The 11,784-nt window shown below is 48.6% G+C and overlaps 1 protein-coding gene across 1 annotated transcript in view; it reads left to right on the top strand.

Annotated features, from left to right (window-relative positions):
- JDP2 (Jun dimerization protein 2) overlaps positions 1-11,784 on the top strand; it is a 60,983-nt gene that overhangs the window by 8,608 nt on the left and 40,591 nt on the right. Inside the window, exon 2 of the mRNA XM_006157035.3 lies at positions 2,138-2,361. Within this exon, the coding sequence (XP_006157097.1) occupies positions 2,161-2,361 (201 nt within the window). The 5' untranslated portion in view covers positions 2,138-2,160. The remainder of the gene's footprint in view (positions 1-2,137; positions 2,362-11,784) is intronic.

Raw genomic sequence — 11,784 nt, forward strand, 5'->3', positions numbered from 1 at the left:
CAAGTATCTACAATGCCCTGGAGCGACCTCCTGGTGTGGCAGCCCTAGGCACTCACTGCATTGCAGGCTCAGCTGTAGAGGGTGGGAGGGGTGGCTCCCTTGCTGACCCTGGGCTCCAGTCCATCTGAGGTTAGGGAGGTGGCTGTCACAGGGTTGCTTAGGGAACTTCCTAAATTTGGATCTCTGTGGAAGGCAGGGGGTCCACTGTGCAAGGGATGAGCCCTCTATTATGGGCTAATATCAGTAGAGGATCGTTCCTTCTGCCAAAGACATCAACACCTCTGGACCCCAGCAGGGGAAACCAAAAGGTAGAAGAAGAAAGCTTTGATCCTAAAATTCAGGGACCAGGAGTCTAGCCATGGTCTGTCCCTCTCTAGCTGTATGACCTTGGGTAAGTCATTTAACCTCCTGAGCTTCAATTTCCTCATGTGCAAAATGAGGATGTGGTTTAGATGAGCACAGGGCCTCCTGCAGCTCTAAGACTATAATTCAACGTGAATGAGTCTCAGATCCTTTTCCGAGGTGGCCCAGGGGACACTGGGTACTAAGGAGGGGGAGAAAGGATGTGGGGTGGGAAGGCGGGGCTGAGGGGACCAGCTGGGGGAGGTAGAGCAAGTGGAGATGAAAGAGCTGGGGGCACCAAATACAGACTTGGGAGCAAGGTAGGGAGCTCCGTGTGGATGGCTTTATGGACAGATGCGGCCGGTGCTGAGGGTGAAACGGCAGGGCGGCCGGACATTTGCATGTACCTTTCTTCCAACAGAGTGATATCTAGTGGAAGTCATTGTGTGAGAATGCAGATTACCCACATGCTTTTTCCTTCAGAGTGCAGAACCTGTTGAGAAATGGACACAGGACTTGGATAGGGAACCAAATTTCACCTTCCAAAGCAAAATTCAGATGGGGAATGTGGCTTGCCCTTGAGGCCAAAATGGGCTCTCTAATACACGTAGGAGCCTTAAGGGCCTAGATGAATCTGGCTTTCTTGGCAGACAAGCTTTCTTGACCTGCTTCTCACCCAAGAATTTCCCACAGTAAAGTGAAGGAAAAAATGAGAATTCCCTTGCTGTTGACCTTCTAATTCACACCCTTCTTTTATGCCTGAATCTGTCTTCCTTTGTAAAACGTCTGAGTATGGCACAGCTTGAATATGCTTTTGCTCTGAGAATGAAGAGACCATGGAGGAATTTTCTGGGACTGGGTTCCACTGGGGAAGCACATACTAATTAGTTGCATCTTCTTGGCCTGAATGTCTTCCTCCTAGCTATCAGACGCATACTCAGCTTCGTCTCATATTCAAGGTGTTTTAACAAGTATGCAGAATAGGATGTGTGATTGGAGGGGAGGATCCATGCCAGACCTAAAATAACTCCCTCTTACACAGGTGCAGAGGTGCTTGCGAGTCTACCAGTATAGTTCATTCACTTCAGAGGCAATCCATTGCCATTTCAATCCCAGGCCGCCCGTTTAACCATGGACAACCTTGAGGGAGTTATTTTTTTAAGCCTCAGCTTCTCCCTCTGTGTAATAATCTCTGACCGGGTCTCAGAGTGGGGGTGGGGGGTGGATTACCATGAGCCTAGCACATTGCAAGTGCTAAATAAATGCTCCCTACCATGAATTAAGTATTGCCTTAAAAACAAAGAGGGAACCAGCAGTTAGCGTAATGGCTATGTCACTGGACTCCCACGTAGTCGACTGCTGTTCGCATACCGGACCCGGTGGCTTAAAACTCACGCCGGGCGCGTGTGCGTGCGTGCCCAAGATTCCGAGAGGAGAATAAAGGAGAAGGGATTGTGGCGTGGCCATCACCCCTGGGGGGAGATTTCTCGCGTTCTATCTCTCTGTCTCTGTCTGTCTGGCGAGCGCACGCGCCCTGTAGCGAAAACCTCTCCAAAAAAAAAAAAAACAAGCACTCCTGGCAGTGCCAAGGATGACCTGGGTGTGAATGAATTGATCCACTTTTTCTCTATAACAAGGACTTACAGGCAGGAAGAACAACTGGGAGGGGAAGGGACTCAGAGGAACATCGGTAAAGGAAGAGACGGGCCCTGGCAGGACATGGGCTAAGCCCCTCCTGGAGCCTCTCACCCCTCAAGCTGACCGTGCCTGTCTGCTCTTGTCCTGCCTCCTCCAGGCTGGCCTGCCGATCCTCCTGCTATGATGCCTGGGCAGATCCCGGACCCTTCCGTGACCGCGGGCTCTCTGCCAGGGCTCGGCCCCCTGACTGGACTCCCCAGCTCGGCTCTGACCACAGAGGAGCTAAAATACGCCGACATCCGCAACATTGGGGCCATGATCGCCCCCTTGCATTTCCTGGAGGTGAAACTGGGCAAGAGGCCCCAACCCGTGAAAAGTGAGGTGAGCTGGCCTTGTCCCCGCAGGCAGAATCCAAGGGTAGAGATCTGGGTGGGAGTCCTGGCTCTGGCCCTGGGCTATGAGCTTAGCCTTGCTGTTCAAAGTGTGGCCTGGGGGCCAGAAGCATCGCTGTGGTATCACCAATGCTTATTAGGAGTGTGGAATCCCAGGTCTGCTGCAGACTTTCTGAAGCAGAATCTCCATTTTAACGTGATCCCCTAGAGATTCCTGGACAGAGTAAAGTTCGAGAAGCGCTGGACCAGGGCCAGATGCTTAGCCTGTCTCTGGTTCTCTGAGGGGCAGAAGAGTGACAATAACAGTAATGAGTAATAATATTTGGGCGGTCTTGCTGGGGTGTTGAAAGGATCAGGGGAGAGCACGGTAATGTCCACATGTTCTAAAAAAGGAATGCTGAAATTGGGTTATCTTGAAAAATGATCATCACGAGCCACATCATAGCCTCCTCCCATCTTGGCTCCAGTCTGGAGAGACACGAGGGAACTTGGAAGAAGGACAGTGTGGCCTCTCCTCTCAAGCAGGCAGTGAGCATGGCCTCAGTCACCCAGCATCATTTAGATGCTGTTTGTAAAAGACCCACACATGGGGCACCCCCTTCTCAGGTCCTTTCCACCTGCAGCTCTTATGAGTCCACCTGGCAGGAGAGCAGCTTGTCCCGGGGGACTGGCAAGAGTCAGAAATGCCCAGCTTGGCTTAGTCTCGGTGCAGTGTGTTTCCAGCTATTTGTCCCAAGACTTGCTTCAGTGAGGCCTCCAGTAGAGTCAGAAATGCCCAGCTTGGCTTAGTCTCAGTGCAGAGAGTATTTCCAGCTATTTGTCCCAAGACTTGCTCCAGTGAGGCCTCCAGGGGGGCCATTTCTTCAAAGGCCTGACAGTAGCTGTCACTTGGAAGGGAGAAAGAAACAGCGGAGGGAGGTGGAGAGGAGACAGGGCTGGTGAGGGCCTGGGAAGCTCCTGAGCATCAGGTGCTGCGGTGGTTCAGCCTGCAGGGAGTCTGTACGGGCCAAGACGTGCCTCGATGGAGGCTCATCCTCCAGGGCGGGGCTCGGACAGCTGGAAGTTTTAGAGAGGGGCACTGGGATGCAGAAAAGTATCTGGGTACTGGCAGGGGAGAAGGGTCTCTTATGCAACTACTGCACAGCTCCCCTTCTCCCCATGAGTACATAAAAACTGCAAAGAAGGGCAGCTGGGGGCTTGCCCAGGGGTGGCAAACGCCGTTTGCGGGCTGGAGCTGGCTCTCAGATGTGTTTTGTTTGGCCTGCACAATGTTTTAAGAGAAACTTGAACCAACATTTCACTTGAAAATTTCGATAAAAAAATTGGAAGATCTGGTCACACGCTGTCTTGTTCCAGCATGGCAATAGCTCAATGGAAAGGAGAGAGCCACTTCCCTCTCCCCTCTCTAGTGGGCCACCAACCCCTACAGTTCCCTACTATTCTGTGTACACTGTTGGTTTTGCTTTTTTTGATTATTATTATTATTTTTTTAAGTTTTTTCCATAGGGCACATTGCTTGCCAGAGAAAGACGAGAGAGAGGGGAAGTGAAAAATCATCCCTGAGAGGGAGATGGCCAGGCCGCGATCCCTTCTCCTCTATTTACCTCTTGGGATTTGGGGCATGCCGTGCATATACGCTGGGTATGATTTCCAAGCCACTGGGTCTGGGACTCAAACTGCAATTGGCCATGTAGCAGTCCAGGGCCTTAACCACCATGCCACCTGCTGGCCCCTGAGAACTCTCATCTTTTACCTTCTGCTAGTCACCTTCCCAGACCCATGACTTGAAAGCATCCGTTTTGGGGTCATTCCACAGTCTAGTTACCTGTTGAGCCCATAGCGGAGCAGATTCATTGGGCCTCCGAGATCTTGTGTGGGGTTGATGAAGCGCCAGGTGCTGGGGACAGGGCTGGGCCCGGCTGGGATTTACCTGGGAGCTGAGTTACCGCCTCTCCTCCACAAAGGCACTAGAGGAGCTTTCTTTTTTGGAAAAGGTCTTTATTTGGGTTGTGTATTTTTACATTTCACAGCCACCTCCAAATTGGTAGCATATGCCCTGTACCTGACAGTGACACGCTGTCCTCACAGGCACCCACAAACATGCACCATCCCGGCCGTGAAAATAACAAGCCGTTTTTAGGGCATATTTGCATGTCCTCTGCCTTGCTGTCAGACTGCAGCATGTGGGGGCGCACAGGCAGATGGAGCTGCAGAGTGTGCTCGCTCGGCTAGAGGAAGGCTGGCCTTGCACCAGGAACTGACCTACAGAAGCTTCTTAGGCCAGACCCAGGGGCAGGAGCCAGAGGAGCTGCTTGCTAGAGCAACTAAAACCCAAAGGGGGTGGGGACAGAAACTTGCAGCTGAAGAACCGCTGTCACGAAGGTTTATTTGCATATGGCAAACTGCCTTCAGTAGATTTGCACAGCGGCTCTTAGCTCTGTAAAAGTTGCATGAATAGAAAGAAGATACTAGTGCGCATTTATTAAGGAGCCAGTATATACCAGGCCCTGTGCTAGGTCTTCGACATGCTTGATCCCCTTTATTCCTTACCGGATCCTGGCGATCATAGTATCCTGATACTGGAGGAGGGGAATTTGAGGTCTGTGGAGAAGGTTAAGTCACTCAGGGTCACACTGCTGAGATGTGGTATTGCTGGGGGCCCAGGTGCTGCTGTGCTGCTGTAATGGCCATATCTCACCTGCTCTGAGCCAATTGCTGGGCATAGGACTGGGTCCTCCTTGTGAATGAGCTCATCTATCTTGCGTAGGAACCCTTTGAAGTGATTACTGTTGTCCTTGTACCCACAGTGAAGATGAGGTCAACAAGCCTTGTTGACGTCCAAGAGCACTAGCTGGGAAGTGAGCCCAGGCTGTCTAACTCCAGGCCCAAAGCTGTAGGTGCTGCCTCCCATGCCCTTATATCCCTTCCAGGCTTCCAAGCAAAGCTCTGCTGGGCTGGGGAGGCCCAGTGAACCTGGCCCCAGAATGCTCGATCATTCTGATGATGAGTGTTCAATCATTCTGATGATGAGTGCTGAGCCCTGTCATTTTGCAGCCTCATCATCTCCCAGGCCCCAGACAGACAGACAGACAAGGGAGAGAGAGAGAGAGAATGTATGTAAGCGAGTGCCATGCTCCTGTGTAGGCAGCTCTGTCAGAACAGGATCTCGGGCTATCTTCCTTACAGAGGCCAGCAGTCTCCTGGGCCAGGTCCAAACTCAGGAGGCAGCTCAGTAAAAGAAAATTGGAGGAATTAAGGGAAGCAACAGGTTTGTGAATTATGCACTCCTTGGTGCCGATGTTATTATTATATGGTTAACACATAATGTTAAAACCGTTTTGGTGCCAAATGCGTGCCTGCAGCCTATTCGTTCCACCAATATTTGTTAAGCACCTACTGTGTGCCACGCATGGTGTCAGGCACTGGGTGTCAGACCATGGACCAAGTGGACAAAGTACCCCCTTAGAGCTATATATTGTAGTGAGGGTATCCAAAAACAAGCAGACTGCTGTATAATATGAAAGATCAGGTAGTGGTCAGTTTCATGAAGAACATTTAAGCAGACCACAGGGATGGGCAGTAGCAAGACTACTCATTTTTAAACATTGTTTCCCTTTTAAGTTATATTTATTTCTCCCATGAGGAAGGGAGACAGAGAGGGAGAGACAGAGAGACAGAGAGAGAGAAAACGACAGGGTCCTGACACTGTGATCCACACACAGCCTCAGCTAGCCCTGGATCATGGGCATGTATGTGCCCCGTTTCCCCAGGGAGGTCTCTGAACTTGAACCCAGAACCTCATGTGAGTCAGCCTCACGAAACACAGACTGCTCATTCTGATGGTTGGCCAGGCACTCTGTGGATGTTATACCCTCGGCACTAGGATGCTTAGAGCTGTTGCTTCTTTCATGCCTCTCTCTTCTTAACAATTTTCTTTTTTTAAAATTTAACTTTGTTTGTTTATTGTTATTTGACCACAGAGGGACAGAGACAGAGAGCACGAAAGTGAGAAAGCAAGCCGCCAGGTCCAGGACTTGAACCACGGTTGGCCATGTGGGAGTCTAGCACCTTTAACTACCACGCCACCTGCCGGCCCCAACCATTTTCTTTTTTCTTTTTTTTTTTTTTTGGAGAGATTTTCACTATAGGGCGCATGCCCGCGCCAGACAGACACAGAGAGACATAGAAACAGAAAGCGAGAAATCACCTCCCAGGGGGGATGGTCACGCCACAATCCCTTCTCCTCCATTCTCCTCTCGGGATCTTGGGCACGCACGCACACGCGCCCGGCATGAATTTTAAGCCACCGGGTCTGGGACGCAAACCGCGGTCGACTACGTGGGAGTCCAGCGACATAGCCATTACGCTAACTGCTGGTTCCCCCAACAATTTTCTTTTAAGACTCTTTTGCTGTCTGGCTTTCTCCAGAGCTTTTCTTCCTTTACTTTTCATTCTGAAGCCTTTTACAGTGAGTGGACTGCTCAACCAAGTGGTCCCCACTGGATGGAAGATCTTAGCCCTGCCCGGGTCATCTTGAGTAGGCTGTTGTGGCTATGGTGGCCACACCCTGCCTCCGGCCTGGAATGCATTTTCACTTGGAAGGGGAGAGAAGCCAAAAGCCTCACCCTTACCCACATATGCACACACCAGACACTCACTTAACAACCTGCTGGATGGGACCCCCTGACCCTCTGGCCACTCTGCCGCAGTCTAGAGAGGACTCAAGAGTTCAAGAGACGTTGGACTGAACGATCTTTTAGGATAGAAAGGTTGCAAACTGCCATTCCAGGGGCAGGAGTCAGCCTACAGATGAATCTTGTTTGGCCCTCACAGTGTGGTTTTCTTTTCTTTTTTTCTTCTTTTTCTTTTTTTTTTTTTTTTAATTGAATGAGTTGCTATATTTAAAAGCCAGGAAATGTGGATTTTCTGGCTCCTTTTTAAAAACCAGACTATCTAGCCACTTTAGGCCCACACCCTTATAGGCAACAAGAGGCTGGAGCTGAGGAGCAGATGCTCACTGTATTAGCATACAGCCTTTAGTTCACCACAGTCCCCACTACTCCCTGTTGCCTCATACCCAGTCTGCTTCACATTATCTGTGCCACCAGCCTATTTTTGAGTTTGTATTATGTGTTTTGGTCCAAAGGGCAGGGACTGCTTTTTTTTTTTTTTTTTTTTTTTTTTTACTTTGACCAGACTGCTGTGTGCCTTGCATGGGTTGTATGTTTAACGCATACCTGCTTGTTGGCTTGAACAGTATTTGCAAGTCATTTAAGCTTTTCGTCCTCTGATTTCACTGTCTCCTAGTTCTTACCTCTGAGTACTGTTTATTAGTTTTTCTATTTCTGAATCTAAGCAACGTGAGTCAGAAGAAAGAGAATGCAATAAAAATCAAACCAACCACTTTCGAACTGGACTGACCACCAAGAGCTTGGTCAAGTTCTTAGAGTACAGCTTTCCAGACCCTACCCCAGAGCTATGGAGTCCGGGCCTCCCAGGGCAGAGGCCAAAGAGACTGTCCGTGCCTCTGCTCATAGGCTCAGAGATTACTCAGATCCAGTTGGGAATGCAACTCTAAACCATTTATACCTCTTTTGGGGCTCTTTTGATCCTTGTCAGGAGCATTCCAAGGGCTTCCCCCTTGAGGGGTCAGTGTGGGCATCCCATCAGACGCTGCCTTTTCCATTGTGGTGTGGTTTCCTGCATATATCCCTCCTGTGGCTGGATCTATGTCCTTGTCATAGCAGGAGGGACTTAGCTGGTTGGGGATCTCAATTTGGTGATTTTTCCAACTTCCTCAGGGCCTCTGTAGAACACGTAGAGTATTTTTACCCTTGACGAAGTGTGACTTGGAATCTGTGTGAACCACTGGGTGACCTTAGAAGGCACATTTACTCTCAGCCACAGGGGTCTCCCTAGTTTGCTCATAAAAGGGACCGCGATGTTCGGGTTCACCTGTGTTTAACCTGAGCCAAAAACGTTGCCCCAGGCCAGCTGTGGTGGCAGAGGAATAAGGCAGTGCTCCACAAAGCTGAGGTAACAGGGGAAGGTTGAACCTGGGGAGGCTCAAGTCCCGAGGGCTCTCTGTGCATGCAGGGTGCATGTGCATACACCCACGATACTGGCTGAGGTTGAGGATTGGATCGTGGTGTTTGCACCCTGTTGGGGGTACCTGTCTCCCCCCACTCCCTCTCTGTCTCTTATTTCATGGAATAGATGAATAAATTTGTTAAAAGTTACCCCAATCCAACTGACGTGCTGTGTAAATGTTGTGTGTTTCTCGTGACTTCAGACATAAAGACAGCCCACTAACAGTTTTTAGCAAGCCTTGCATAATTGGTTTTTAATTTGTGCTTCTTTGAAATAGCATTGGCCTTCCTCCCCCTGACTCAGATGCTTTTTTTTTTGGTCTCATACTTGTTTGGCAGAGAGAGCCAATCTGTCCTTTCTTAGAACAGAATCTCCCAACTCATGTTTGAAATCCTTAATTTCCACTTTTCCTCCTAACACTTTGTTAGCACATTTTTAAAAAGCCATTAGTTAAAAAAAAAAAAAAAAAGTTTGAGGGAGAACAGTGATAGTCAAAGTCAGCTCTGCACGTGTTTAACACCGGCCCCTGCGGTATTGGATCTTTGCCATCAGGCCCCAAGCATCCAAGCTTTTATTTAGAATCGTAGGTTGGTCATACCTGCTGTCATCCTAGAACAGGGTCCCTTAGAGAGGTGGTGGTAAGGACATGGCTGGACCTGTATGTTCTTAGCAGAAACTGGACACCTTGGAAAAGTTCAGGAAGTCTGTAGCTTCTTCGATTTTCCTTCTTTTTTTTTTTTCAATTCATGAAAAAAGGAATGTGTACTCATACATGAGAGAGAGAGAGAGATCATTCCCCAGGGTTTGGTCACATTGCAATCTCTTTCTCCAGCTCTCCAGACCACCAAGACCCACATGCATGCATGTGCCCACTGTGTTTTCAGGCCAACCAGGCCAAGGACACAAACCCCAGTCAGTGTGCGGCTGTCAGCTCGGAGTCTGGTATGCTACCAACTGTGCCAGAGAGACTGGGCCAGACTTTTTTATATTAAGATAGAGATAATACTAGTACTGACCGCTTAGTATTGCTATGATCATGTAATGAACTAATGTAGGGTAAGTTTTAACATGCTGAACTATAAGACATACACAGGTAAGATGAGATTGCAATTATAATACTTTTTCCAGTGTGTTGATTATGCAAGTTAGTTTTATAATTGATTCAAAAATATGTTCCTTGCCCTTTCCTTTCCTAAAGGGTACTTTGCACTTGGAAGAGTTGTGTGGCCTGAGTGTTTGGAGGGGCCTATGTGTGGTGAGAGTAGGGCACTACCCTGGCTTCCTAACTAGAGGTGCTGCTTCTGGGGTCTGAGGGAGGTACTGGGCTTAGCTTCACTTTTCAAGCCGCTGCGCACAAAGGCTGTCTCTGTTGCTCAGAGTGACCTTGGACAAACTGGTCCTTCTGGAACTAAAACTCAGAATTTCACTGTGAAATTCTGAGTTTTTCGCTGGACTCCCACGTAGTCGGCCGTGGTTCGCATCCTGGACCCAGTGGCTTAAAACTCACGCCGGGCGCGTGTGTGTGCATGCCTAAGATCCCGAGAGGAGAACGGAGGAGAAGGGATTGCGGCGTGGCCATCCCCCCTGGGGGGTGATTTTTTGCTTTCTGTCTCTCTGTCTGTCTGGCGAGCACAGGCACCCTATAGCAAAAACCTCTCCCCCCCCAAAAAAAAAGAATTTCACTGTGAAGATTGAGTGAGGCATTGAGTGTAAAGATGACGCTGACCACAGTGTAATCAGCATATAAATGACCTTTGCCTGGGACTGAGTCCATGTGTAGAGAGTCACCTGTTCCAAAGTGCAGGCCTATCCAATGTGTTGAGTCTATGTCCCGGGTTTCAGGGAAGTAAGCAGACCTTCCTGTTTCTGGTTGTTGATGCAGCCAGAGTTTTCGTTATCATCATAAACCATAAATGAGAAGGCCCTCCAACCCTCTGTTTTCCCCTAAGCTGCCTCCTATGACCCCTTATCTTGTTTCCTGTGGTGTTAAGGTCATTGCTGTGTTCCCATCAGCCATTAGGTTTTTTTTAGCAGCTCTGCAAAGTGGCCTCGTCAGTCAATGCTTGTCATCCTACTTTGGTATCCCCAGATCCACTGGCAGCATGGACTCTTGGTAATGAAACTGAGTCCTCTCATAGGAAAGGCTTGTCTGATGGAGCAGTCGGATTCATCAAAATCTCTCTTCCTTCTACTGTGCCCAAAAGGCATGAGGCAGCTTGGCATGAGGTTGGACCCTGGGAACCTAGAAGGACATGTGGACAGATTCGGTCAGTGTACTGAGGTGCTGGGTGAGATTTTGGACTTGCTCTGGAATTAGCCACCTCTTGAGGCTGTGGATATCCTGCCATAGGCTGGGGCTCCCTGATGTGCTTTGCTCTGTGGCTGCTCAGTCCCCCTTTTCTAAGGGGGCACATGGTCATGCTCTAGTGACAAGCTCCTCCATGGTTTACCTCTGTATCCTCCCCTACACCCCACAACCCTTCTGCCCCTTGAGTGAAAACTTGGCTCTTCGAAAGGAGCATAGCAAAGCAAGATGGCTGTGTTGGAATGTTTGACTTTGGAGAGGTCACTAGGCACTTGAGCTTCAGTGTCATCGCTTGATAAAATGGGGGAGATGGACACCTACTTCAAACCATAAAAATGAACGAACTCTGGGCCAGTCCCGTGGCCTAGTAATTAAGGGAGCTGGATCTCACTTAATTGACTATGTGGTTTGAATCCCAGCTCTGGAAGCTTGAAAAACATTCCAGGTACACGCATGTGTTTGCCCAAAGTCCCAACAGAATGGAGAAGTGAAGGAGAAAGGATTTCAGTGTGACCATGCTCCACTGGGGAGAGTGTTTTCTCCTTCTCCCTCCCTTTCTGTCTCTCTATGTATCTCTGGTGAGTGAATATACCCTCTAGCTTATATACAACGAAGTGGAAAAGAACTAACTCAAAATGGATCAAAGACCTGAATTTAAGAGCCAAAACGATAAAACTCTTAGAAAGAAGACAGCAGTAAGTCTTTGTGACCTTGGATTAGGCAATGGTTCCTTAGATATGATACTACAAACACAGGCAACAAAACAAAAATAGGTAATTGACATCAGAATGTAAAGGTTTTGTGCTTCAAAGGATATAAAATAAAAAGACAATCCACAGAATGGAAGAAAAAATTTGCAAATCACAGATTTTAAAAGGGATTTTATCTAGAATAAGTAAAGAACTTCTACATATCAATAATAAAAAGACACATAATTCATTGAAAAATGGGCAAAGGATCTCAATATACTTTTCTCTAAAAACTATACACACACACACACACACACACACACACACA

The sequence above is a fragment of the Tupaia chinensis genome, unplaced genomic scaffold, assembly GCF_000334495.1.
Source record: "Tupaia chinensis unplaced genomic scaffold, TupChi_1.0 Scaffold000528_1, whole genome shotgun sequence".
NCBI lineage: Eukaryota > Metazoa > Chordata > Mammalia > Scandentia > Tupaiidae > Tupaia > Tupaia belangeri.